General features: G+C 39.9%; 2 protein-coding genes across 4 annotated transcripts in view; one reads left to right on the top strand and one right to left on the bottom strand.

Moving 5' to 3' along the window:
- Window positions 1-27,134, bottom strand: part of INTS6 (integrator complex subunit 6) — a 136,551-nt gene that overhangs the window by 20,562 nt on the left and 88,855 nt on the right. Inside the window, exons 18-22 of one of the 3 annotated variants that reach the window (XR_002725430.3) lie at window positions 26,606-26,748; window positions 15,014-15,173; window positions 6,812-7,004; window positions 4,859-5,037; window positions 4,222-4,302 (exon numbers count right to left, since the gene is read on the bottom strand). Coding sequence is in view for 2 of the 3 variants with exons in the window: in XM_023187424.3 (XP_023043192.1) it covers window positions 26,655-26,748 (94 nt within the window). In the remaining variant the exon portion in view is untranslated. Of the gene's footprint in view, window positions 1-4,221; window positions 4,303-4,858; window positions 5,038-6,811; window positions 7,005-14,702; window positions 15,174-23,565; window positions 26,749-27,134 lie in introns of those variants that run through there. The other 2 variants (XM_023187424.3, XM_023187423.2) reach the window with 2 other exon arrangements.
- On the top strand, window positions 1,433-25,194 carry SERPINE3 (serpin family E member 3). Its single transcript, XM_023187426.2, has 9 exons — window positions 1,433-1,498; window positions 1,718-1,990; window positions 4,810-5,043; window positions 7,595-7,804; window positions 8,782-8,980; window positions 15,869-15,969; window positions 22,187-22,273; window positions 22,731-22,814; window positions 25,151-25,194. Exons 2-9 carry the CDS (start codon window positions 1,735-1,737, stop codon window positions 25,192-25,194), a joined length of 1,215 nt encoding a protein of 404 aa, XP_023043194.1. The 5' UTR covers window positions 1,433-1,498; window positions 1,718-1,734.

Genomic DNA, 27,134 nt, shown 5'->3' with positions numbered 1-27,134 from the left:
CTGGATGAGGGGTTCCTTGCTGGTACAACCAGGTCACAAGCCTAAGAAGGCTTGACGGGTGTGGCTGGCTCCCCCCCATGGCCCTGCTCTGTTTCTGATCTGGGCTTTGCTGCCCTGGGCTGGGCTGCTTCTCCTGGCTCTCTGCAGGACCTCCAGGCTCCAGGAATTTGGACCGAGTGGTAGAGACATCGCCGGCAGAGACGGCAATCGCCAGCTTCCTCTCTGCGCTGTCTTGTGATTCAAAGCAGATTCTGCTCCACTTTTTTAAAAGGGGAGCGCATGAATGCTGGAGACCCACAAGAACAGAATTGAGCAAGGAAAGGTGCAACAGTGATACAAAAGTCCGTGAGTAAGTGGCTCATTCGAGGTGAGCCATGACAGGGATTTGTTCATGGGGAGCCCAGGGGCATCAAGGTCTGATTGCTGAGAGTGTTCTTGTGGGAGGTGGGAAGTTATAAGAGCTGCAATAACCCTGGGGCTTAAGAGTTTTGCAAATGATCCTGGGCTGGGACACAAACACACACACACACACACACACACACACACACAGAAAGAGAGAGAGAGAGAGAGAGAGAGACAGAGAGACCGAGACCTGTGTACCAAGGTCATCCAGGCACTGCGTTTGTACTTGGCTGCAGAGAGGAAGGGTTGGAAAAAAGAGGATGTTTCCTATCTTGGACCTTAACCTAAAATAGGCACCATCATGCTCAGTGGCCTTGCTTGCAAACTTCTACAGCAGGGTGAGCTGGAGAAGTGAGTGTGAATGTGAGCAGCAGGGTAAGCTGCTCACTGGTGAGTCTAGGAAGTGACTCTGGACCTCTTCTTACATCAGTCTGGTATGATACCACAGTTAGATAACTTAGCAAAAATTGCTGCTGGCTGGATGTGTGGCATGATCATCGAAAACATTTTTTTGCTTTGCCTTTTTCTTCTTGCATTATTTTCTAGCTAATGATCTCTCTTCCTTGAAAGAGTACATTTCTGTGGTAGGAACTATCTTTGTGAAAATATTCTTTTTTAGAGACAAATTGGCATCACAAGAATTCTGATATTCGAGGTGCAATTAGTTCATGTATCAACATTTTAATGCACATTGGTATTCTCAAAATTGTATACACCACTCATAGAAGAGCAGGATTTGAGTCACAGCCCTGTTTCTTTCCTCATATAAATGAGTCACTGAGCCTCAAAGATTCAATCGTCCTCTTTATAGATGAAATATAATAACAGATACTAGTGACATTGTTGGGATGATTAACTGCAAATGTACAAAGTCCTTTTTAACATAGTAGATAATTATTTATTATTATTCCTGATAGACATGGCACAGCTATAAGCTGGCTAAATACCAAGAACAATGAGTAGGATTACCTCTTACATTTCTTTTCCCAATACAATGCTTTGCTTCTGATCTGACCAGGGCTTTGCCAAAGTCACACATCCAGTAAGTGGCCGAAGCAGATCTTCAGACCCACAATTTGGCTTCCAAAGGACCACAGTGAGTATTTCTAATGCTGAAACAGGAGGGTGCAGCTCTGCAGCCCAGGCGGGTGGGCCTCAGGGTGGGTAACCAAGACACCTCAATGCATGTCTCCCTCAGCCATCCCCAGCCCCTAAAAAGAGAGCTGGGGGTCCCAGTCCTCTATGGGATAGGGATACAGTCCTCTTTCATCACCAGTTTCCAGCCTACCCTGCATCTCTTCCCTCTGAATTGCAGAAACCCTCCCAGCCTCCATGCCACCTTTCCTGGTCACCCTCTTCCTCCTTCACTCTTGCTTCCTCCAAGCAAATGGCCACCTCCGTGAAGGAATGACATTGCTGAAGACCGAATTTGCACTTCGCCTCTACCAGAGCGTGGCCGCATGTAAAAACGAGACGAACTTCGTCATCTCTCCTGCTGGTGTGTCCCTCCCCTTGGAGATCCTGCAGTTTGGAGCAGAAGGGAACACTGGCCAGCAGCTGGCAGATGCCCTGGGGTACACTGTCCACGGTAAGAGGCCTGCCCACATGCACACTCACTCACCCTGCTGCTCACACTCACACATTCTCCAGCTCACTCTGCTACTCAGGCTATCTGGGAGATAGGGAGCTCAGCTTCCTATGGTGTGCAAGTGGGGAATAGTGATCACTGGACAGGTCTGTGACAGAAGGCATTCAGACTTTGCAATGGTGGTGAACCTTGAATATTAAGGTTTCCTTTTAACCTAACAGGTTTCGTGGCAATGTTTCACTTTCATTTGACACGCCCTAGCATCATGCTTTCCCAGGTTCCAGGCAGCGCTGGAGGCACTTGCAAACATTAATTGAATTAATTGTCACAACAGCTGTGTTGAGGATAATTTTATTATCATCTCAATTTTAGAGATGAGCAAATAGGCACAGAGAGTTGAAGCAACTTGCTCAAGGTCACAGAGTCAATAAGTGGCAGAGTTGGGACTCAAGCCCAGGCTGCCTGGCTTCAGAGCCCATGCTTTTGACCAACCTGCTTTTATAAATCTGTGACTTCTAGCCAGTGCCAGATCTGCCAGCTTATTTCTATGGATTATGTATTTTAGAGCAGCTCTGCCGGCAGCAGCATGAGTCTTTCAAATGCCGGGTCAGCTTCACCTCTGCCTACGCTCAGTGCCTCAGCTCAATGCTTGACCTCAGAACCAATCTACCAGCTCCAGCTAAAACAGACACTCACGCACATACTTTTTTCTTCCTAGACTAGGATCTAGGAATTCAGCAAAGACAGAAAAAAAAAAAAAAAAGAGGCTATGAGCTCTGTGGCCTCACATTCATTCCAAGTGGAATGAAGCTGTCCTAGGTAGGGTTGTCCCAGCCCACCCATTCCTCACCCTGCGGGTGGGCAGGGTAGTAAAGCCCCACCACCTATACCTGGGTGACACTGAGCACCTTTATTAATCTGTCTGGGCCTCTGCTCTCTCACCTATAAAATGGGGATAATAATAGCCCTCAATTCACAGGACTGCCAAAAGCGTTCAGTGTGATCAGGAGTGTTGAGTGTTTAGCACAATGTCTATAAACACAGTTAACCTCCAGCATTTTCACCCTGTCATTGCATATTCTGGTGGGTCTAAAAATGTTCTTCCTGTGTGCAAATATGCATGGACAAACTAGGCTAGGGCAGAGAAAAGATTTCACACAAAAATTCACTTCAAGCCAATGTACTCTGCTGTTGTAATATTTCTGACTAAAAGAATGTGGGTCCCCTGGCCCAGAGAGGGTGGAAAGATGGAGAGGAGAGCTCTGTGACCATTCCTCAGGTCACATCACACTATGGACCAGGGAAGTGTTTCAGTTCTTCTCTGCAGACAGTCAATATTCCTAGGAATGTGATCTTAGAAATACATGTGACCTTCCTCGATAGAGTAAAATCTGATTAGAAGTATGTTTTTATCCATTTTTTTTCTTACCACACTCAAATACAAGCACTTAAGTTAGGCTGATTCATGAGATAAAGATTCTGAGTCAATCTTTTGCAATTGTGGATTCTCAGAAGTAGCTTTGGTAGTGAACATATTGTGGACAAGTGATGTCTGCCTACTAATGTCCTCTGCAGCCTCGCGGCTGGGGGCCCTGGCAAGGGTAGACTCTGGATTCCTGTGCCTCCAGAGAACATTAGCCAGGAAACTCGGGGGTCTGCTGCTGCCTCCTGGCTTGGCTTCTGCAACATGAAGGGTGTCAGAGGGGACAGACCCCAACTGAGTGAGAGTTTCAGCCCAGTGAAAACCAGCTGGAGCCAGATAGTGGAGGAAGAGATACCCAGCATTTTGTCTCACAGGGAGGGTTTGTAGATAACTGCAGGGCTGTGCCTAAAAGGGAGTAGAAGCAGCCTAAGCAAGGGGGCTTCACTTCTGGAAACACTCAGCTTGCATGTGCCAGGAATGTGAAGCTTGGGGTATGCAACTGTGTCTGGACTCACCAGCAGGCAAGAGCCCTCATTCCAGCCTAAGGGATGCCTGGGGGAGGACGGAAGCTGCAGCTTGTGAATTACAACATGAAAACAAAATCTACTATTGATTATGGAGAGAAGGAAGCAATCTCCTGTATAAACAGTAAATAAATAGAAGTCCAGCTGCCATCCATGAAGGTGGAAGCTATCGACTCTCTCAAATGCTTATTATTTCCTCGACATTCTTGCAACCTCTCACTGACATTAAAAACACAAGCTGTCTGCTGGGTCTTAGGGAAAGGGGGGATGGGAGGAGTTCTTACCTTTCCTCTGTATTTCTCAAATTGAAAGCATAGTTCTACACAAGGCTGAATCCAAATGTTACTCAGGCTCATGACACGTAGCTGTGGGAATGGATTTAAAGCCCTGAACAAGACATATTGACAGTACAACATCCTAGCCACCTCCCATCATTGTCACTGTGTGACATTGCACATAAATCTCCTGATGTTGTGTTTGAAACCCCATCACCCTGCATGGTGGACCTGCTGTTTTCCCAGCCCTAGAAAATCTACTCCAGCACACATCAACCTTCCTAAGGCAGGAAATTAAGGAAGAATAACCTCTATTCATCTACAGGATGTTGGTAGTGTTTTTCTATTTGACTTCATTGCAGCCTGATTTCTTTCAGATTCTAGCATGGTTTCTTCCCAACTTTTACTTGGTGGATCCAGGCTGATTCCTGAGCACATTAGCTATGACTTTTTCAAACTGGCTTTGTGTGGTAGATGAACTTTATGAGCAAGAGTGGAGTTGCTGGGGTTCCATCTCAGTGCAATGTGCACTGGAGGTTGTGCTAACTCCTTACTCACACTCACCATTGTCAACGTATCCCAACTTATTTTTCACAGACCAAAGGGTGAAAGATTTCTTGCATGCTGTTTATGCCACAATACCCACCTCCAGCCAAGGCGCCGAGATGGAGCTGGCCTGCAGCCTTTTTGTGCAAGTGGGAACACCGCTGTCCCCCTGCTTTGTGGAGCAGGTCTCCTGGTGGGCCAACAGCAGCCTGGAACCAGCCGACCTCGGTGAGCCCAATAGCACCGCCATCCAGACTAGTGAAGGGGCTTCCAGACAGACTGCAGGTAAAAGAAAACTGTCCATTTCAATAAGGCTAAGTCAGAGGGCTGCAGAGAAAGAGTCTCACCCATCACTTGTCAGAGGCCATGGTGCTTCAATTACAGCAGAAGTTTGTCCACTTAGGAGATCCTACCCTTGAATGACAAGGGGACACTGAGTCCCTTTCTGCCGCTTTTCCTGCTCTGACCCTCCCCCACACAAATATACACATGGGCACATACACACACACACACACACACGAGCCACAAGAACACACAAGAACAAAGAAGTGTGCTCTTCAGAGCCTCCCAACTTGGAGGACCCCACAGGCTTTGTCCCATGCAACTGTTCGCCCACTGAGCTCTGCTCTCATCTATAATAAACTACCTGTGACAGCAAAATGCAACAGGAGCCAAAAAAAGGGTTTCGTGGGAATTTAGATTAAGGAAATAATTTAAGAAAAAGTTACACACAATAAGATGTTTAGCTCAGCGTTATTGAATAAAGAGACTTACAAACAGCCTTGCTGCCCTGCAATGAGGGGTGAATCAGTGTAGCACAGCACCTGCATGTTATGCAGTTGTAATTATTACAAAAGATAATTAAAATAATGAACGCTTACCAAGTGTTTAGTTTATTTAGTTAGCACTGCTCCAAGTTGATTATCTCAGTTCACTCTCACAATAATCCTAAGGGGTAGGCGCTATTACTCTCCCCATTCTATAATTGGAGAAACTGAGGCACAGAAAGCTCAGCCTCCTGCCCAGGGTCCACAGGCCAGAATTCTAACCCAGGTAGTCTGGCTCCAGCATCCTTGATCATTTCAAGAGTTTCACAGCAATGTGGAGAACATTCAAGACCCAGTGTTGATTAAAAAGCAGAACAGGGTTGGGAGGCCAAGGCAGGCAGATCATGAGGTCAGGAGTTCGAGACCAGCCTGGCCAACATGGTGAAACTCCATGTCTACTAAAAATACAAAAAATTAGCCGGGCATGGTGTCATGTTCCTGTAATCCCAGCTACTCGGGGAGGCTGAGGCAGGAGAATCACTTGAACCTGGGAGGCAGAGGTGGCAGTGAGCCAAGACTGCATCACTGCACTCCAGCTTGGGCAACAGAGCAAGAGTTTGCCTCAAAAAAAAAAAAAAAAAAGGAGAATAGGAAGTGATATGTATACTATGACTGAATGGAAAACGGTGAGTGTGTGGACAAGGATGGCAGAATTAAATGCAAAAATTAACATCATTTGTGATAAAGTTCTCTCTCTCGCTCTCATATTTTACCATGTCTTTTCAATTTACTTAAATATGTTTAATTCCCTGCTCAGATCCTTGTGCTGCCAGGGCATAAGGCCAGAGAAGCAGCTCCCAATGCAGGCTGATTGTCCTCTAAGAAAAAGGGGCAGTTGGCTCAGTTGCTCAGAGCACAGAGTCCAGAGCCAGGCTGCTTGGGTTCAAATTCAAGCTTTCCATGGAGCTGCTGGGGTTCTATTTCAATGCAATCCACATTGCATTGGCTCACTGTGTGGATGGTGGCTTCACCCCTCATAAGTATGTGACCTTGCCCAACTTCTCTGAGCCTCAGTTCCCTCACCTGTGAAATAGGGAATAACAATAGAACTGTTAGGAGGAGTCGGTGAGGATTTGCTAAAGCACTTAGAACAGAGCCTAGCACAAAGTGTGTGCTTATTAAACAAATAAACAGCTGGGACAAAAACTATCCCCTTAGGGGTGGTCTGCCTTCTCCTCTTTCTGGCACTGCATGAAATTTTAACTGCAGCCCTCCAAAGACCATACCTTGAATATTGTGGTCTAAGCAAAGGCTCAGTGAGAGATTCAGCTCAGCAGCAGGGCAGGATGGGGCCTGGGGGTGACATTGTGCAGGATCTCCCATCACAGCACATACTTCTTCCAAGGGTCTGCCTGGGGAGGGAATGTCTACTAATTCCTAGGAAATGGCCCCAAACAGAACCAGTAGCAGCATCCCAACCTGTTCAGAAAAGAATAAAAAGCAGGGTCTTCAGTAACAGCTGGTTATAAACACATATCGATTTGCAATTAACAGATTTTAATAAATATGCTACCAACCCAACTCCAGAGATGCCTCACTGCCCCCACCTCCCCTGAGTGGTCATGCAGGTGTCAGGACTTCTGAGTTCTCACTTCCATTTCCCTCTCCACACCCTCATCCCCCAGCAGGGGGTGTCATTGTCACCCTCATATCCAGCCCTACAGAGCCTCTGACTCTGGCCCTGTGAGGTTATCTTAAAGACTCTATCTAGGTCTAGGATTTTTATAAAATGACCATATCACTCAACAGTCCCCAAAAGTTGAGAGCAGCTCCTGGTGCCTTGGGTCCTTGACAGCACAAGGAGCTGAGACAGGGAATCAAATATTCTTAAGTAAATTGAAAAGATATTGTAAGATGAAGAGAAACCACCTTAAGCAAAAAGACCTTCACTTTCACGTTTTAACTCTGCATTTAACTTTAGCATTTAACTCCTTGTCCACACATGCACTGGGTTCGGTTCAGTTTCAGTGCACACTTAACCCACGCCCTCCTTGCTTTCCTGCTTGCAGGTGAGGGCCCCAGTGAGGGCCCTGGTGGCTGGCCGTGGGAGCAAGTTGGTGCAGCATTTGCTCAGCTTGTGCTTGTGAGCACCATGTCCTTCCAAGGCACTTGGCGGAAGAGATTCTCCTCCACAGACACGCAGATCCTGCCTTTCACCTGTGCCCATGGCCTCGTCCTTCAGGTCCCCATGATGCACCAAATGGCCGAGGTCAACTACGGTGAGCTCTGCCCCTGCTGGTTTGTCTAAAGGGAGAGGAAGCCCGGGCCAGAGGGCAGGAGAGAGGAGGCCAGGTCCCTGCTTCTAAGGGATCAGGATGTGTTTCTGCAGGGTCCATCTGCTGGACTGGACGCACATGGCGGAAGGAAAGACTAGGGTGCCCGGAGACGTTAGAGAGGAGTGTTTGACAGTGTGCTCTGACAGGACAGTGAAAAGACACAGATGTGGAAGAGAAATTCAGTTTCATGCTTGACATTTCCTTCTGCACTAGTAGAATTTGGACCAAACTGCCACCCTGGCAGGCACGATAGGCCCGGATTGAATTGGCTGTTCCTTTAAGACCGGGTACAGTAGTACCCTGTACCCGTATCCATGATTTTGCTTTTTGAAGTTTCAGTTATCCGCATCAGAAAATATTAAATGGAAAATTTCACAAATAATTTTCAAGTTTTAAATTGCACGCCCTTCTGAATAGTCTGGTGAAATCTCCTGATGTCCTTCTCTGTTCCACCTGAGATATGAATCATCCCTTTGTCCAGCATCTCCAGGCTGTCTACAGTATGCTGATTAGTCACTTAGTAGCCATCTCGGTTATCAGATCGAGAAGACGTAGTATATGCAGGGCTCATTACCATCCACAGGTTCAGGCCTCTACTGCGGCTCTTGGAGCATATCTGCCAAGGATAAGGTGGCACTACTCTATGTGGTTCTGCACATGCCATCATCCCCCCCATACCCAGCCCTATAGAGCCTCTGGCTCTGGTCCTGTGAGGGTATCTTAAAGACTCTAGGTCTAGGATTTTTATAAAACGACCATATCACCCAACAGTCTTTGGCCTGAAACTGCCTCCTGAGGGTGAGGTGGATGCTCCGTTTTATTGTTTCCAGTCCTCTGAGCCAGCCTCTCTCAGGGTCTGGCACTGGTTCGTTCTCCTGGCTCCTGGGACAGAGCTGACCTCTGATCCACTGTACCCTCAGGTCAGTTCCAAGATACCGCAGGACATCAGGTGGGGGTGCTGGAGCTGCCTTACCTGGGAAGTGCAGTGAGTCTGTTCCTGGTGCTGCCCCGTGACAAAGACATCCCCCTGAGCCACACTGAGCCACACCTCACAGCCAGCACCATCCACCTCTGGACCACCAGCCTGAGGAGAGCCAGGATGGATGTGTTCCTGCCCAGGTGAGCAGCTGAGTCCCCCTCACAGGTGCTGTGCAGCCAGCAGTCAGAAAAGCGTAAATTTGCACACAAGTGGTCTGCCTCTAGGGTCTGTGCTTAGCCACTGGGATGACTTGTCTAATGTGTACCCCCAGAAGTTAGGCCAAGAGGAAGTGACCCTAGAGTTTGAGTCCATTTCACAGCCACCACTGGCTAACTCATGGCACAGACTGAAATGAACTAACTTCCCAGAGTCTTCCCAGGACAAGATATTCTGCCTTCACTGGAGCCCCCCGAGGACCCCTGATCCAGCCCTAGGCCACAATCAGTTTTTGGAGAGGAAATGCTCATGGTTCCCTTGTAGGAACATTCCCCAAATCTTATCCCATCCTAAGAGTATACAACTGTCATTTTTCCAAAACCAAAGAGATAAGATGACTTATGTAATTGAGCAAGTACAGATAAAATTCTGATGAGATGCCAAATTAAGGCATAAAAATATGACACTTTAAGTCTCTATGCAGAAGGTTCTCATTCTTTCTAAAGAGAGGTGAATTCTCCTTTAAGAAGACCCAATAGGTACAAATACAAATCAAAAAGTGAACTGGCAGCATTCTATTTTGCTTTTTCAAAACAAAATATATGAGCAAAACTCATAACTTTACAAAAAGTTTCCTCTTAGGGCTTCTTTAAATGATGAGCTTCTGTGATATATTTGAAATCAGAGTACATTTATAACCATTTTTTGACCAGCATTAAGCAAGGAATGTTGTCCAGTAGCCACTAGCTGCCTTGGCCTCTCTCCACTGCCTGGGCTTCCAGTAGGCAAAGGCAAAGTCCTCGGCGGTACTCCCTCAAGGAGTTAAAAATAAATCAATGCACTAGAAGGAAAACATACAAAGAGAGACCCAGCAAGTTAAGGGCCAAGGTCTAAAGTGAGATCTGGCATAGCCCAGGGCAAAAGGTGCACTTAACTCTAAGGTAAAGTGTATCTCTCAAAACGAAATATTTGGAACCCAAACCAAAACACAAAGACTGAATATTTCAACAGATCTCTCAGGGAGGGAGCAGAAGCAACCCTAATCTTCCTATTATATTTGAGAGAAACTCAGCAAGGGAAGGAAGAGCAGCGTTCCATGTCAAAAGTAGAAAGAAAAAGGAGGCTGCTGCGGGAATTTGCCACAACTTTTTTGGGTTTAAGAGACAGACGGTGGGCCTCATCTTGGAGCAGCTCTTCCCTGGAAGAGACCCCAGGGAAATGCCCAGCTCCACTGAGAACTCTCCACTGCCCTGATTCTGCTTTTAGAAGTCTCAAACCCTCAAGCAATGATCCTGAAAAACTCTGGCAGGCAGGGAAGGCAAGGCAAGGCAGAAATCTTAGTAACACAAATATTAGTTAGAACTTAACCTCATTCTGATAATTTTTTAAAAAAATCTCCTTAAGACTACCAACACTGCTGTCCAAGAAGGATAGAGGTTTTTAGGAAAATTAAGTTATTTCACAAGTAAAACTAACCAAGTTTTGTTTGTTTGTTTGTTTTTAAGCTAGCTTTAAATCCTTTGAGGAACAAAACAGAAAAAGTAAAAACTGTCTTAGGTCTAGATTTAGGTATAAGCTTTGGATCATGATAGAAAGTCAGCTTTTAGGCAGGAATTTACCTCTCATTCTCTCAAATCACTCATTCTTCTTTTAGTATGACCTGCTCTACAGTCAGCAGGCATTTTTTGTTTAACAAGAGCAAAAAATTTTGCACACTGTGGGTAGCAATGCAAAATTGTGTGACTATGAGATGTGCTTTCAGGTTACACATCATCAAGCAGTGCACTGGTAGATTCTGGATGAATTATGGGGTCTAGCTTCCAAAGTAACCTTTTATGTATAAATAAATAAAAAAGTGCATAGGGACTGTTAATCTTCATGAGGGATGCTTAGCAAACTAAAGAAATAATCAAGAAAACCAAGAATGTGTTAAGGGTTATTTATAACCACAGTCATGTGATGTCCCACAAGAAAGACTAATAATGTCAAATATGTATGTAATGAATAAAACATTTGATTATTAGGTCAACATAGAAGGCTGAGCAATGTTTTGATATTAGACATAATATATATCTTCTTAAAATCCACCAGATCCCACATATTCAAAATGAGTTTTGCCCTTCCTCCCAGGAGCTGCTGATTATCATGGTGTGTGGTTTATGCTTTTCTAGGAGTGTTTCTTTTTAAAAAAATCAAGATATAATTCACATATTATAAAATTCACCCTTTGAAAGTACACAATTTAGAGGTTTTTAGTATATTCACAAAGTTGTGCAACCATCACTACTAATTCCAGAACCTTTTCATTACCTCAAAAAGAAACCCCATATCCATTAGCAGTCACTCCCAACTCCCCTCCCCACCTCCCAGCAACCTCTGATCTACTTGCTCCAATAGATTTGCCTATTCCAGAATTTCATGTAAGTGAAATTATACAATATGTGGCCTTTTGTGCCTGGCTTCTTTGCATAATATTTTCAAGGTTCATAGTAGCATGAATCAATACTATCTTCCTTTTTATGACTGAATAATATTCCATTGTATTGATATACTACATTTTGTTTACCTATTCATCAATTTATAGATATTTGGGTGCCTAGACACATTTTGGCTTGTTTTAAATTGTTGGCAACTAGAAACAATCAAGTGTACATTTTTTTGTGTATATATATTTTCAATTATCTTGGATATACACCTAAGAATGCAATTACTAGGTCATGTGGTAACCCTACATTTTACCTTTTGAAGAACTACCAGACTGTTTTCCAAGTCACTGCACCATTTTACATTCCTACCAGCAATGTGTGTGGAATCCAGTTTCTCCACATCCTTGTCAACACTTCTTAATGACCATCTTTTTATTTTAGCCATTTTAGTTGGTGTGAAGTAGTATCTCATTGTGCACTTCATTTGCATTTCCCTAATGACTAACGAGGTAGAGCATCTTTTCATGTACTTGGAGAAATGTCTTTTTTGTAGAAATGTCTATTTCAGATGATTTACCCATATTTAAATTGGTTGTCTTTTTATTATTGAGTTGTAATAGTTCTTTATTCTGGATACTAGTACCTTAACAGATTTATGATTTGTAAATATTTTCTGTCATTCTGTGGTTTTTTTCTTTTCACTTCTCAATGCTGTCCTTTGAAGCACAAAAGTTGTTAATTTGGATGAAGCTCAATTAATCTATGTTTCCTTTTGTTTCTTGTGCTTTTGATGCCATATTCTTTTGAATAGACACCATTGTCTAGTTAGGGTCACAAAAATTTAGGTTTATGTTTTTTTCTAAGAACTTTATGGGCTTAGCTCTTATATGTAGGTCTTTAATCCATTTTGAATTAATTATTGTATATCGTATGAGGTAGGGATTCAACTTCATTCTTTTGTGTGTATCTATCCCTTTGTCCCAAAATCATTTGTTAAAATGATTTTTATTGGACGGGCATGGTGGCTCAAGCCTGTAATCCCAGCACTTTGGGAGGCCGAGACGGGCGGATCACGAGGTCAGGAGATCGAGACCATCCTGGCTAACACGGTGAAACCCCGTCTCTACTAAAAAATGCAAAAAAACTAGCCGGGCGAGGTGGCGGGTGCCTGTAGTCCCAGCTACTTGGGAGGCTGAGGCAGGAGAATGGTGTAAGCCTGGGAGGTGGAGCTTGCAGTGAGCCGAGATCCGGCCACTGCACTCCAGCCTGGGCGACAGAGCGAGACTCCGTCTCAAAAAAAAAAAAAGATTTTTCTTTCCTCCACTGAATTTTCTTGGCATCTTTTTCAAAATCAATTGCCCATAAATGTGTAAGTTTATTTCTGGACTTTCAATTCTATCCTATAGGCATAGATGTTTGTTTGCCAGTACCACACAGTCTTCATTACTGTAGCTTTGTAGTGACTTTAGAAATCGGGAGTGTGAGTCTTTCAACTTTCTTCTTTTTCAAGAGTGTTTTAGCTATTCTGGGCCCCTTGCATTTTCATATAAATTTTAGGATCAGCTTGTCAATTTCTGCCAAAAAGGCAGGAAGGATTTAGACAGGGATTGTGTTGAATCTATAGAGCAATTTGGCGAGTATTACTTTCTAACAATATTAAGTGTTCTGAGCCATGAACTCAGAATCTTTCCTTTAAGTTTTTCTTTCTTTCAACAATGTTTTGTAGTTTTCCATATGCAAGTCTTGCACTTCTTTTATTAAATTTATTCTAAGTATTTTACTCCTTTGAATTTTTACTTATTTTCAGATTGTTCTATAGTGTATACAAACACAATTGATTTTTGTATCTTAATCTTGTATGCTGCACTTCAATGAACTCATTTATTAGCTCCAATAGGTTTTTTTTTGTGTGTATGTGGATTCTTTAGGGTTTTCTATGTATAGGACTAAGTCATCTGTAAATAGAGATAGATTTACTTCTTTCTCTCTAACCTGGATGCCTTCTATTTCTTTTTCTCATGTAATTGTCCTACTCACCCTCCAGTAGCATGTGAAATAGAAGGGGTCAGAGTGGACATTCTTGTCTTGTTCCTGATCTTAGGGGGAAACCTTTCAGTCTTTTACTGTAAAGTGTGATACTAGCTGTGGGGATTTTGTAGTTACCCTTCATCAATTTAAGGAAGTTACCTTCTATCCAAAGTTTGTTGTATGTTTGATGTTTGTTTGTTTTTAATCATGAAAGGGTGTTGGACTTTGTCAAATGCTTTTTCTGCATCTATTGAGATGGTGGTGTGGCCTTTGTCCTTTATTCTATTAATATGGTATATTATATTAATTGGTTTTCATATGTTGAACCCACCTTGCATTCCTGGGATAAATCCCAATTTGTCATGGTGAGATTTATATGGTGTTGGATTCAATTTGCTAGTATTTTGTTGAAGATTTTGCATCTATATTCATAAGGTATATTGGTCTGTAATTTGTCTTTCTTGTAATATCCTTGTCTGGTATTGGTAAAGGGTATTTTTTTAATCAAGTTATTTTTGTAGCATTTCTTCTGGATCTGCCTTCATAGCCATACAAGACAATCACTCTAAGCTTTTATAGTCATACCTCACTTTTACTGCTGTTTTTAGTTTACAAAAAATTTATCACCCACCATAATCACATTTAGTTTCAAATAGCCCTTAATTAACTCTTTCTCAATATAATTGAAAAATAATTTAAAAATCACAATGGTAACAGTAAGTGCATGGGCTGTGCTGGGGATTGTTCCAAGCACTTTACAAGGATTCATTCATTTAATCTTTACAACCCTACAAACACGCATTACAATTATGGTCATTTCACAAATGAGGACTGAGACAAACAGAAGTAAAGTAACTTCCTGCGGAGGTAAAGTAACCAGTTTGCAGGTAGTTACTTGATCCAGGATTCAAACTCAGACATTGGATTCCCAAGTTCATGCTCATAACCACTATTTCAGCAACTAGAGGTTTCAAAAAGGATGTGTTTTCAGTATTTAAGAAAACTTCATAAGAGATGGTCCAAAATTTTTTTGGAGAAATGTCAGCATATTTGGAGAAAGTATATTTCTCTTTTGGAAACTATTCTGAAGATTCAAAATATACCTTTATGAGAAAGTATGGTATTTTTGGTTAAAGTATGAGTCACATTGTCTTGTATAGCAATGAAGACCTTTGATATTAAATGGTCTTGTTCAATATTTTTACTCTCCTACAAGTTCTGTATTATTTATAGAAAAAGACCATCTAATTTTCACTTTGATCTTTTATATTTTCAAAGAAAAATAATATCAGCAGCTCTTTTAAAGGATTTTTCAACAGTAAACTTTTAAATGCCTTGTTCCTGGGGAAATATAAAATTGGTGTGCTGATTCTTTATGCTCAAAGGGTTTACTAGGAAAACCAAGGCTTTAAGTTCCATTCTTTTCCTACTGTGCTCCAAAGGCATAAACTGCACACAGCAAATATGAAAATATATTTTATCCAGTATAAACACTCTATTAAATAAAATACTCTATTAATTGTCAATAAGGCAATTAGTCAACAGCCTCTTTTCTGCACCTACTATAAGTGAGATGCCACACGAGATGGGAGGTAGCAAAATGTAGGTGATTAGAGCATGGACTCTGCACACACACAGGCTTGATTTGAATCGAGGTCCATCACATACTCATTATGTCATCTTGGGCAAGTTTCTTAAACTCTTTAAGTCTTGATTTTCCCATCTGTAAAATGAGGATAATAATAACATAGTTATATGAAGATGAAATGAGATAATCCACATAAAGCTCTTTTAGTATCTAGCATAATGTAAGCATTCATTAAATATTAATTCTTAAGAAATAAAAATTAATTGGAGCCTGGCACAGTGGGGCACACCTGTAGTCCCAGCTACTCGGGAAGCTAAGGCAGGTAGAAGTTGAGGCCAGAAGTTCGAGTCTAGCCTGGCAACATAGGGAGACCCCCATCTCAAAAAAAAAAAAAAGTATTTAAAAAAGAAATTGAGATAGCCACTCTTCTCAGGTAGTTCACAATATCATAAATGACGCTAATAGGAAGCAGAATGTTCTATATATCATAAGAGCAAAACAAGGTGTTAATGGGGCTTTAAGAACCAAAGGTCACAAAATAGCTGAAGAAAAGGAGGAGGAGGTAACAACTGAAAAATGGATAACTAAAAGATAATCCAAGTCAATGGGAAGACTTAGAATGAACAGCAGGAACAAGAGTACAGAAGTGGGGAAGAGCTCTGTGTGGTCAGATTAGGGCTTATGGGAAGGCACCATGGAAGATGAAGCTGGAAATAAATTTGGTGGAGCCAGTCTGACTTCCAAGTTAGGGACTTCGGACTTTATGTGGTGTGCATGAAAGCAAATTGAGTAAGAATTTTGAAAGTTGATGGTTTGTTTTTGCTTTTCAGGTTTAGGATCCAAAATCAATTCAACTTAAAAAGCATTTTAAATTCTTGGGGAGTCACTGATCTTTTCGATCCACTCAAAGCTAACTTAAAAGGAATTTCAGGTAAAAATGGTCCTTCTTCCAAACTTTCTAGCCTTGTGTTTGGGGGCAGTTTTATCATACTTTGATTAAGGGATTCTCGTTTCCACAGAGCCTTCAGTGGTAAACAATCAGAGTCAACATTGTGTAAAAGATAAGAAAGGTGCTCTGTTTGATATAAAAATGTGTTGCTTCTACTAACAGTCAAATTTGGATTAGATCTTGTGAGGAAGGGATGTTTCTTCAGGCCTTAATCACGGTTTTCAGATACCACCTTCACCATGGGGTCAATGTCCACAGTATACAATAAAGAGACCCTCCCTCTAACCGTCATGACTAGGAGTGGATCCAAGGCATTGCTGCAGCAATAGATTCTTCATTATGACCTCCTGCTGTTCCATCAGCTTCACAGGCACCCTTTGTTTCTACACCCTTTTCCTCTCTCCTTCCCTATACCTTCTCTGTCCTCTTCTAATAAGCTAGTCTTGAAACCTTCCCTCATCTGTCCAATTTCCTTTCTTCAAATTACCCAGGCTCTTACAACCTTGCCTTAAAATGTTCTCCTTTCCACCAACCATGTTGAATTTCTTTGCACATAGTTGAATTGCTACTACCAATTAATACATGCTGTTTGCTTATGATAGGGAATTTATATCAAATATAAACAGGGAGTGAATGCCAGAACCTATGTTCTACAATCCTTTCAAGACACCATTAACTATACTATTGCCAACTCAGAGGCTCAGGTTTGTTTCTACTCTGGATATTAAATTGTCTGTGCAAAGATGATACTGTAGCTGGTATTTCCATTGGCCTTGACATTTCCCTTACCTGAAGAGCTTGAAAATCACTATTTTGAATTCTAGAACATCGTAATGTGGACTTTTCTAAATTTTGGCTCAGAATCTTCCTTCTTAAGCAATCCCAGGAAAATTGAGATTTTGACCCACAAGAGAAGTCTTGGTTTGGGCTTTAGATGTGACCAGATTGACAGAGTTACTTATCAAATAAAACACAGGAGTGAGAATCTATTCTAGAGAGTTTAAAATCTACCAGCTCTGTACTCATTGCCTGAACACGCGAAGAGATAGGCAAAGCAATAGTCAAGTTTGGGCATAGTGTCCACAACGATGCTGGGCACACAGTGGGATACCAAGTAAATATTGTTGACTTGGTCAAATGACTCAAACAGAAACTTTCCTTACTGACACAGGCATAATCTGACATTTCAGGGAAAGGAGGAATACTGAAGAGAAAAGATCAGAGGGCAAGGAAAGAGCAAGGGATGAAGAACTTAAGAGAATTCTATGTTTGATAATGTGCAAAATCTAACCAGTGTCTTCTTGCAACTCCAGAGCTCAGCCATGGCATCCCTGTTGTTGGTGGTGATTTTGAAAATCAGAGTTCAAAACTTTAAGACCATTCTTGACCTTTCCTTCTACATCACTATATTCAACGAATCACTAGGGCTTACTGACTGTCCCTTCATAACTCCTAAAGCTCTCCCTTTTATGTCCTAAAAGTACATTCTAATGTGCCATCAACCCTGTGTTCTCAAACAGGACTGATCTTAACACACATCATGTAGTTCCCCTATTGGTGAAGACTTCCAAGGTCCACAAACTCTTCTGGCAAGATCTAATAAGTAACTTGGTTTTAAAAGTACCTTTTGATACCAAACCTCTTTTTTTTTTTTTTTTTTTTTAATGCAATTCAAATCTACTTATATTTGCTCAAACCAGCAGAAAGGTAGGCAGGCAGATCTGGCTTATTTAATAATTATCAAGCAATTATCATGTGCCAAGTGTGAAGCTTGCATTCACATTTCCTACTGACAAAACATGCCAGCCTGGTAATTTTCTCTTGTGAAGTTTTGTTCCTCTAAAGCAGGGTCAGCAAACAATGGCCTACCACCTACTTTTCTAAAGTTTAATTAAAACATAGCCACTCTCATTCATTCATAAATCATCTATGGCTGCTTTCCTGCTACAACAGCAAAATTGAGTAGCTGAGACAGACACCATATGGCCTGCAGTGGCTAAAATATTTAATATCTGGCCCTTTATAGAAAAAGATTGCCAACCAAAGTATTGCTTCTTAATGTCCTTCTTTGAACATAATCAAGAGACTAACCACTTCTCTGCCCAAATTGGCTTTCATCTTAATATTCTAGAGACAGGGCCACCAAATCTCTCCAAGAAATAGTTTCCTCATTCTTAAAACGGGGGTAGCTATCACTCACCACACACCTTAATTGTAGAAACAAAATCATTTACATAAAGTATGGCATCAGCAGAGATCTTGCCAGAGAGTAAGTGATCAGAAAATGCAGGCCTCTCTTCTTCCAGTTTACAAGGGATTACCAAACAGTTTTGTACTATTGATGGAACTGCAACAACCACAGCAAACATTTGGCCAGAATCATTTTACTCAAGTTCTCTTTCCCCATTTACAAGTCACTCATCTCTTCCTTCTTGGCATCAAATATTTTTTTTTGCTGCCTGAAGGACTCATTAAATATTATTTCAAGGCCCAACTGAAACCAGAGTATAATTTCCCCCCAGTCTCCTTGATACTAGATGTTACGCAGCTTTTAAGAGTAATTCCCGTTTCACTCACACTGAAGATGCCAGCTAAAGATACTCTCCTTAAGCAATCCCACTGGCTTTAGGATCAGCAGGCTTTGATATAGACCCATGCCTCCTAGTCCACAAAATACTCCTTGTGCACAAACTTGAAACTCTAAAGAAACTGTCTTCTTCTTGGCTTTTGTAAGTAGGTTGTTTTCAGTCTCTGCCCGGTAAGAAGTACAAGTTCTCTGTTACTATGACTTAAATGAACAAACCACCAGAGTTGTTTGGTTGAGTATGGAAGTTACATATAAGTTAACTCATGCCACACCAGATGTCTGGTCAGAATTGCAATAGAAAGAGGTGCGGAGTAGGCTAGAGGAGACAAATGGAGAAAGCAACTAACCATAGCCTAATTTCAAAGGCTATTTCAGATTCTTCTTAGCACTCTCTCGCTCTCTATCCTGGGCTGGATACTATGTCTCTCTCTCTCTCTCTCTCACTCTCTCTCTCCTCCTTTCCCCAACACTTAGTGTTAGCAACTAAGTGACAAGATGAAAAAGATAAACTAGAAACAAGTTCTGGCAATAACGTTTTAAAAGCCACTAACTCTGCCTACAGAAAATAATAATTGTAAAGACAAAAGAAACAGCAAATGATATGTTTATCCTGATTTATGAGAAGCTGAGGATTAAATGTAGGGACACAATGTTTATACGACATCATGTTACGAAGTATGACCTTCATAACATGATGGTCATACTTTTTAAGCATGACCAGCCACACCTTTCAAACTTTTGAGTATGACCAGCCACACACAAAGAATAATGGTCTCCACCAACAAAGCACTGAAACAATCATTTGGCTGAGACTTGCAGATGACCCATCCTGTGCCATGCCTTTATGGTTCTACAAACACCAATCGGCATTTCCTTACAAGTTTAACAAGGTTAAAGAACATTAAGGCCATTTGTATAGTGGTAAGGGGTGTCTATTATTAATTCATCCAGCATTTACTAAACACATTTATGTACCAAGTATTCTTAATGTAAGTTGGGCAAAGAAATATTTAAAATGATTAAGACATCATTTACGCTTTCTAGGAGTTAATAGTCTAAAAAGGAAGATAAACACCCTAGAAGATGTTGCGGAAGAAGAGTGGAGAGTATGCCAGGAGGGAGGGTAGGAAGAGTATCACCCCTTTGCTTTGTATACAGAATGCATTGTAGGAGCAAGCGGGTTTATGGTGGGCTACAGTTTCCCAAAGTATGTTCCCAAAATGCTAATCCTGTAAATCTGGGACAGAGAATGGTGTGGGTGGTTCCATGGTTTAACACCACATATTATAATTGTCCTGTAGAGATTCACTATAAAAGTTAGCAGATTAGCAGCTCTAAGAAGTCCCCTACTGAAAACATGAGTGCAAAACTGTTTAGTATCTCCCACATATAATTAATCATGGAACCCTTTTATAGAATGCCACCTGTAAACAATCTTGAGAACAACTTTTGGGAAAATAGGGTGTATGCCCCTCAACGGCATTAAGCAGCTGTCAACACTTCAGGGGAGTAGAAAAAGACCAGGAGAATTCCTTTGTGCTTGACTTCTTCTAGGTTCATTTCATTAGTTTTGAAATATTTCAAAAGGTACTCAATAAAAAATAATAGGAATCTGTAATACAAGATCAAGCAGGAGGAAAAATGCAAAACCACAGATGACTCCCAAATTCTCATTTTTATCACATATGTTGGTCTTTTGAAATGTCAACTCTTACCAGAGATAATATTTAAAAGATGCTGATGCTGGGGCATGGCATGCATAGGCTATGGACCTTGGTTTATGGATGTGCAAACATATGTCAATTATTGGACCACTCTTATAGTCTTGATGGAGAGAAACTATTTAAATGAAACTCTTCAGTTGCAGTTTCAAAATACTGAAATAGCCTGGACAATCTAACCAGACTCATCCACATCAACTGGTCCCATTTCTCACACTGCCAAGGTGCCCAGACTAACACAGACACATGTTAGCTGATAAGGGGTTTCGTAGTGAATCTCTGCTTATTTCACCAACATTCATTTAAAATGTTCAGACTCCATCCTATATGGTAATGAAGTCATGGAAATTAGTAAAATCCTCTCATGACTCTCATAAAATAACCATTCTTTAACCCTAAAGCTCTCTTTGTAACTTTGGCACTGCATTTCAGGTTGCTTAATTAGCTAGTAAGAGGGGATAATTATTAATGATACTGAAATTTGTTTCTGAAAGACCCTACAGAAAAATACCAACTGCTAAAATAAATCAAATTCTTCGCTGGTTTTAGGACAAGTGACACTAGTGAATGTTTCTATTGATTTTTACTTCCTCTGGCCCTTCCTGTCCCCTTCACTGATGCTGGAAAATAACTGTTCCTTACAGTGAATATAGCCAACTCACAACATTCTGTGCACACCTTACTTACAAGATGGATGGAATGCCGCATATTCTTTATTTTGGTCTGGTTTTATTCTCTCATAGCATTCATGGGCTATCTCCTGTATGTGTGTGACAAACAAACCAATTTAAGCATTAGTCTAAGATGAAACAAAGCTCCCTCACATATGTGTTCATCAAACTGATTGTTTTAATATTCATGCCACAGATACCTCCCAGTGGCATGTTGGAGTTGACTAGCATACACTTTCTGAAAGGTGGGAATGTTTGAGTGGAGTGGAGAGATGGGATGGGAGTGGGCTTTCAATCAGAATATTCTCAACTCTGCTTTTCAAGTGTGTGATCTCAGATGAGTTAACAGCTCACTCTAAAATGAAAGGATTGGACTGAATGATTTCTTAAGTTTCTTCTGGTTCTAAATCTTTCATTTTTTACTGTGTCATCAAGTATCCTTTCATCTTTAGAGCTGTTTAAAAATAGTTAATGATTAGCTTACAAAAATCAGCCAATTCCTCTAAATTATCACTTAGTCCTATTTGCTAAACTTATAATCTGTGAAACTTAGCACATAGAACATTTATACTAACCGCTCTGCTTTGTAGATTCTAGCCCATGAGGCATATTAATTGCATAACTGATACACCTAAGTATACATAATGCAGTCATGCAACACTAGACACATTCATATTACTCTGAATTGTGTCTCAATAAAGTCTGTAATAAAATCCTGTGACTTTGTCATTTAAAAGTGGCTCTTAAAATGCAGTCCAAAAAGACATTCAAGGGAAATGATCTCTGAAGCTTGGTGAAAATGATTCCCGGGCTACAGAATCTGCATTTTAACACATAGCCGGGTGATTCTTACGACTACTGAAGTTTTGGAAATACTGGCTGAAGGAGGGATTGTAGTATTAACTAGAAATCATTTCTGAAAATGAACCACCGAAAAAAATGGGGCAGTGCTCTGAATATTATTTTGGGAGAGATTACATATATTTAACAAATTAAAAGTTTTGAAAGTTTGGTAACATATTGAACCTTAAGAATTTTCCAAACAGCTACCTGAGCCTCCAGTAAAAACAAAAACAAGAATTTTCCACTCTTTCCCTAGCTACACAGTAACCAGCATTGGATACTATAAATTTTGTAAGTACATTTTTAAAGAATGTGTTCTAAATGTGTTAGAAAAATGTTAATGAGCAACTCACATTTTTATCATTTTCTGGGGTTAGGCCAAGATGGCTTTTACGTTTCTGAAGCAATCCACAAGGCCAAGATTGAAGTTTTGGAGGAAGGCACCAAGGCATCTGGAGCCACAGGTATGTTCAAACAGAGAATACCCAGTCACACTGCTCACCAATATCTACCTTTCTTAAATTTACCTAGTTGAAATCTTCACACTTCTGAATCTTTCCATAACCCCCAAGTTCAGGTGTGGTATAGCATTTTTTAAAAAGGAACACTAAAGAAAACAAAAAGATTTTGAAAAATGATGGGGAAGAGGAGATATCCATCCTATAAAAATCATTCTGAAAGTTACCTTCAATAAGGAATTTATTCCATGGAATGTGTTCAAAACAGGAGACAGGATTGGCTAGATGGCATCTTTTAATTTTCCCATTTGCACCCCCATCACAACAGTAAACAATGAAATGCCATTAGGATGCTTTGATTTCTTTAAAAAAAAAAAAAGGGATATAACTTACTTCATAACCAATAGTTATTTTCTTAAAAATGCACAGAAAATGCAATGGGATTCTTCTTTCTTTCCTGCAGCTCTGTTGTTATTGAAAAGGTCTCGGATTCCTACTTTTAAAGCAGATCGGCCATTCATCTATTTCCTGAGAGAACCTAACACAGGTATTACAGTGTTTTTTGACAGGATTCAGATAAATTATGTATCAGTGTCTCTCTAGCAACATTTGTCCACTATCCCCTCAAAAATAAGCATTCTTTCTAGCTGTTTTTATGGTGCTTCAGAAGCTTCCCAGTTGCTGTCTTGTATCCTAAGAAAGGGAACTATTTCATAAGTACAAAGAAACTTATCCTCCATGTTTCTTACCTTCTCATTCTCTCAGCTCATATATAGTTAATGTAGATTTTTTAAAAATGCTATAGATTTCTACTTCTGAAGATACTTGGAAAAATTATGAAAGCAAAATAAATTATAAATCTTTCCCTTTGTCCCCTAGCTTTCTTATCATTTTAGAGGTTTTTTTCAGGTCACTAGAGTATACCAGAGTAGTCCGCTTGTGATCCTAGTATTCTAATGAATGCACCTAGATTTCTATACTGTTCTGTTGATCTTTCTCAAAAATCAAATGTTTGCCCTAGTACTTTTAAGTCCTACTACATAACCTTATGGTAATCCAAAGATGGTGTGGTACCGGCAAAGCCTCAGTATATCAGAAGGACACACAAATATCCTTAGGCTTCGACAACACTGAACAAAGTCTTTAGATTATTTCTCTTAATGTTCTTCCTCCCCCACTCACAATTACTTAGCCTAGGAAGGAAAAGAGATTCTCAGTTAAGAGTTGTTGGCAAGTCTAAACAGTGTATTAAAAAGAAATAGGATAGAACAAGACTAATAAAATCAAGCAAAGGTGGATCTACTTTAACTAAACATCAAGCATTACTTTTATTTATGGAGAAAAAATGTCAGAAGTTAGGATAATGAAAATTATGCATAGTTTTACATAAATTGTTAAGGAAATACTGTCAACATCATTTTATCTGAGAATCATTTGCATCCTGCTGTACCTCGTGCTAGAAATCAAAGGAACATTTTTGTGATGAGAAAGATATAAACCATTCACTAGAAAATAATCTATTTGGGATTATTTGGGGAGAAAAAGTCCATCAACAGAATATGTCTTCCTAGTATTTCACCATGATCATCCCAACCCCATAATGATTAGATGAAAATATCACTTATCACCCAGAACAGGCAGCAGAGAACCTTCTCTCAGAAAGGACACATCAAAAAAATGAAAGATCAAAAAAAGGACAGGTTCTACTCCCTAAAGAAACAAAGAGACGGGACTACATTTGAACGGAAAGGTCATTGCCAAAAGCCAATAGCCAATAAAAGTTGATAGGTAAAAGAGAGATTCTGATTTTGGAATTCAAGTGCATAAAAATGATGTAAAATCCTTAAACAAGGAAAAGACACACCACTATTTCAATGGTAGGCGTTTTCAGAACTGCCTCAGTAATCAGAATGAAAATATAAGGATAATCCAAAACCAGTTCCACAATCCACCGGAATTCTAATAGTCCTTGTGACTTTATTTACCTCTATCTGGGAGGCATTAGCTCACATCACACAACACAGTGGCTGCTTTTCTGGTGATAGTTATGGAGGAGTTTAGAAATGAGTCTCAGCCTTCATTATTCCAAACTGACATATCTTACTAAGAGCAACTAATGAATCAATCAGCAAATGGGAAACATGGGAGAATTTTAAAAAAAAGATTTGAAAACCTCAAGATTAAACTTTCCAAGAATATCATTTGTCGAGCCATAAGTCATTCAGTGACATAAAGGGCCTAAAAGACATGATGTTCCCCCTAGATGTAATCCCCTTCCAACAGTAATTCTACAATAAGTATTTTCACTAATTTAATATACCCATAGTTTTTTGTTTTTAAATGAAAAAAGCTTGAGGGAGATGGGATATTAACCTTTGGTTCTAACAGGTTTCAAACTCTCCTGACTAGGTTTTAGGATGAGGTGAGAACAGTGGCAGAGAGATAAAGGACAAAAAGAAGAGATGAACAAAACTGCTACTTTTCACCTCCCTCCAGGGTTCATTCAGAAAAATGTATTAAAGGTCATGAGCAATCTGTGAAAAAGAAAATAAAACTTTCTGATAAGGAAAGCTGCTAAATACTGGGATAGGCTGAATCTCTTTCCTAGATACTCTTGTTAAGTATGAATTTTTATCTGAATGACTTCTAATCCCTCCTACTAATCCCAGAATCTAAATACATATAATTTAGGAACAGACAATATATTCTGGATTTTGTGCAACTCTCATTGAATTTAGCAGTGTGACTACAGGCAATTACCTTAACAATTCCACCTAGTAAATGTTATCTTGCATTACTTAAAAGTATTTGTATAGAAGTAAACGAAGCTTAAAGAACTGCATATGAAAATACTATATAATATTAAATTCTTTTTCTTGACAGGGTTTGTCTTCAGTATCGGGAGAGTTTCAAATCCCCTAGACTAAATGCATGTTCTCCACTTTCATCGATGCTTTTCTTCATAAAGTTATAATTTTGCTATACCCTTGAAATTTAAAAAATGTTCTGATAAAGTGTAAAAAGCTAAGGGTGTGTGGTTTTCAATATCATAAACCTAAAAATACTTCAATTTTTAAATTTTATAAGTTTATTTTGCCTACTCTTAATCCAAATCTATTTTGACCTTCTTTTCTACTGGTTACCCCCAAACCACTAAAAGGCACAGCAGTGATCTATGAATGGTGAGTGAGTCAGGCCGTAAGATCGCTTCCTCAGTAAGGATATTCTAGGCCATGTTGAATTGAGGGTGGAGAATGAATACTGTGGTTTTCCTTATCCTGTGAAACTCAGGGGGGGATGCAAAATGAGGAAAGTCATCTTAAAGGTGTTTCCTTTACATTTAGCTTGTAAGTAAAACAGAGTTTAAGTGTGAGAACAGCAGAGCAGAACAAAGAGGCCTCCAATTTGTTGTGGGCTTTTGCAAGCATGGTATAAAGCTGCTAAAGGCTAGATATTTCAGAGTATGTAGTGCACTCCAAACCTACCACTCCCTAACAGCTTCAACTTTGTGCCACCCACAATCCTAGTGAGAAAGGAAAAGGTGTTGAAGGAAACCAATAATATCCAAAGTTGTCTGCTTTTTAAATAGCCTTTAAAGTATCTATCTGCCCCAGACAAAGTCATTCCCATAATCTAGGCAGAAATGGGAGTATGTTGGCATGGCCAACAAAAACTACAAACATATAGTAAAAAGGCAATGCAGATTATGTAACATGTAATTACAGTTAGGCTTAACAAACATGAACTTCAAGTGGTGTATTTTTCCAATGCTAAAAAGCAAGGCCTTTAAAACTCCATTATCTTAGGACGTTTTTAAATGATTACTTTAAATGTGATTATTTCCTAAACCACACAAGAGTAAAATAGAGCATTTATTGATGGAATAACAAAAGTGCTTTTCTTAAATATTCTTCAAAATACATTTGTACAACTTACAATAATATATCCAAAATAACTGTATATACAAAACATTACCTAGTTTTAATGTATGTGCTTTTTTCCCCAAAAATTACAAAGTAACTTCTTTTTAATTTTTTTTGGCAAAGTTCAACCTTAACAGAGGTGACAATTTTAAAGGTTGGTTTAAGAAAATAGAACCTGAGGGAAATTGACACGCAAGAGTCAATGACAAGCAAGAGATTTGGAGGAATATTTTTAGTTTGTTAAATAAAAATGTTTTTTAGAGTGATACTTTTCACATTACAAAAATAAACCAAAATGAAGAAAAGGTCACTGTAAAATGATGGAAAAAGGATCTGTAATTTGCTTTTAGTATTTCAAATAGCCAACAATGCATGTCAGAAAATGAATGCAAGATCACAACAGTCTTGTATTTACTTTGTATTTGAAGAAGATAGTGAAATAAGTGGCCACATTCTATTTTCTTTTAATTGCTATTAATATGGTTGATCTGATTGGCTCTTCGATGAATTTCATCCAAGAAGTTCTCCAGTTGTTCTATTAGCATTCGTTTTTTAAACCTGTATGAAAAAATAAATAGTACTCTCAATTACTTTTTAATGAATAGTATATATCAGTGTAACTTTTTTAAAAAGGAGAGAAAATTGCTTTGGGAAGATTTTTCAAAGTGAAATGAAAATAGAAAAATCAATACTATGACAATAGAAAATATGTTGAAAGATTAGCAAATTATTATACCAGTACAGTATTTTAGTTTGTCCCTAAAACACTCTATACCTAAACAATGGGAAAGAGGTTGTTCCTTCCACAACCGAAAAGAAAAAGGAAAAAAACAAACAAAAAAATCAAAAAACTAATATATTCAAAATATATTCAAGGGCTGCAAATACTCTGGTGAAATCTGGGCTCCCAAAGCAAATACTTCAATAGTTTCTTCTCATGCTCT

The sequence above is a fragment of the Piliocolobus tephrosceles genome, chromosome X (assembly GCF_002776525.5).
Source record: "Piliocolobus tephrosceles isolate RC106 chromosome X, ASM277652v3, whole genome shotgun sequence".
NCBI classification, from domain to species: domain Eukaryota; kingdom Metazoa; phylum Chordata; class Mammalia; order Primates; family Cercopithecidae; genus Piliocolobus; species Piliocolobus tephrosceles.
Note: the sequence above shows the minus strand (reverse complement) of the source record. Positions and strands in the feature narration are given on the sequence as shown.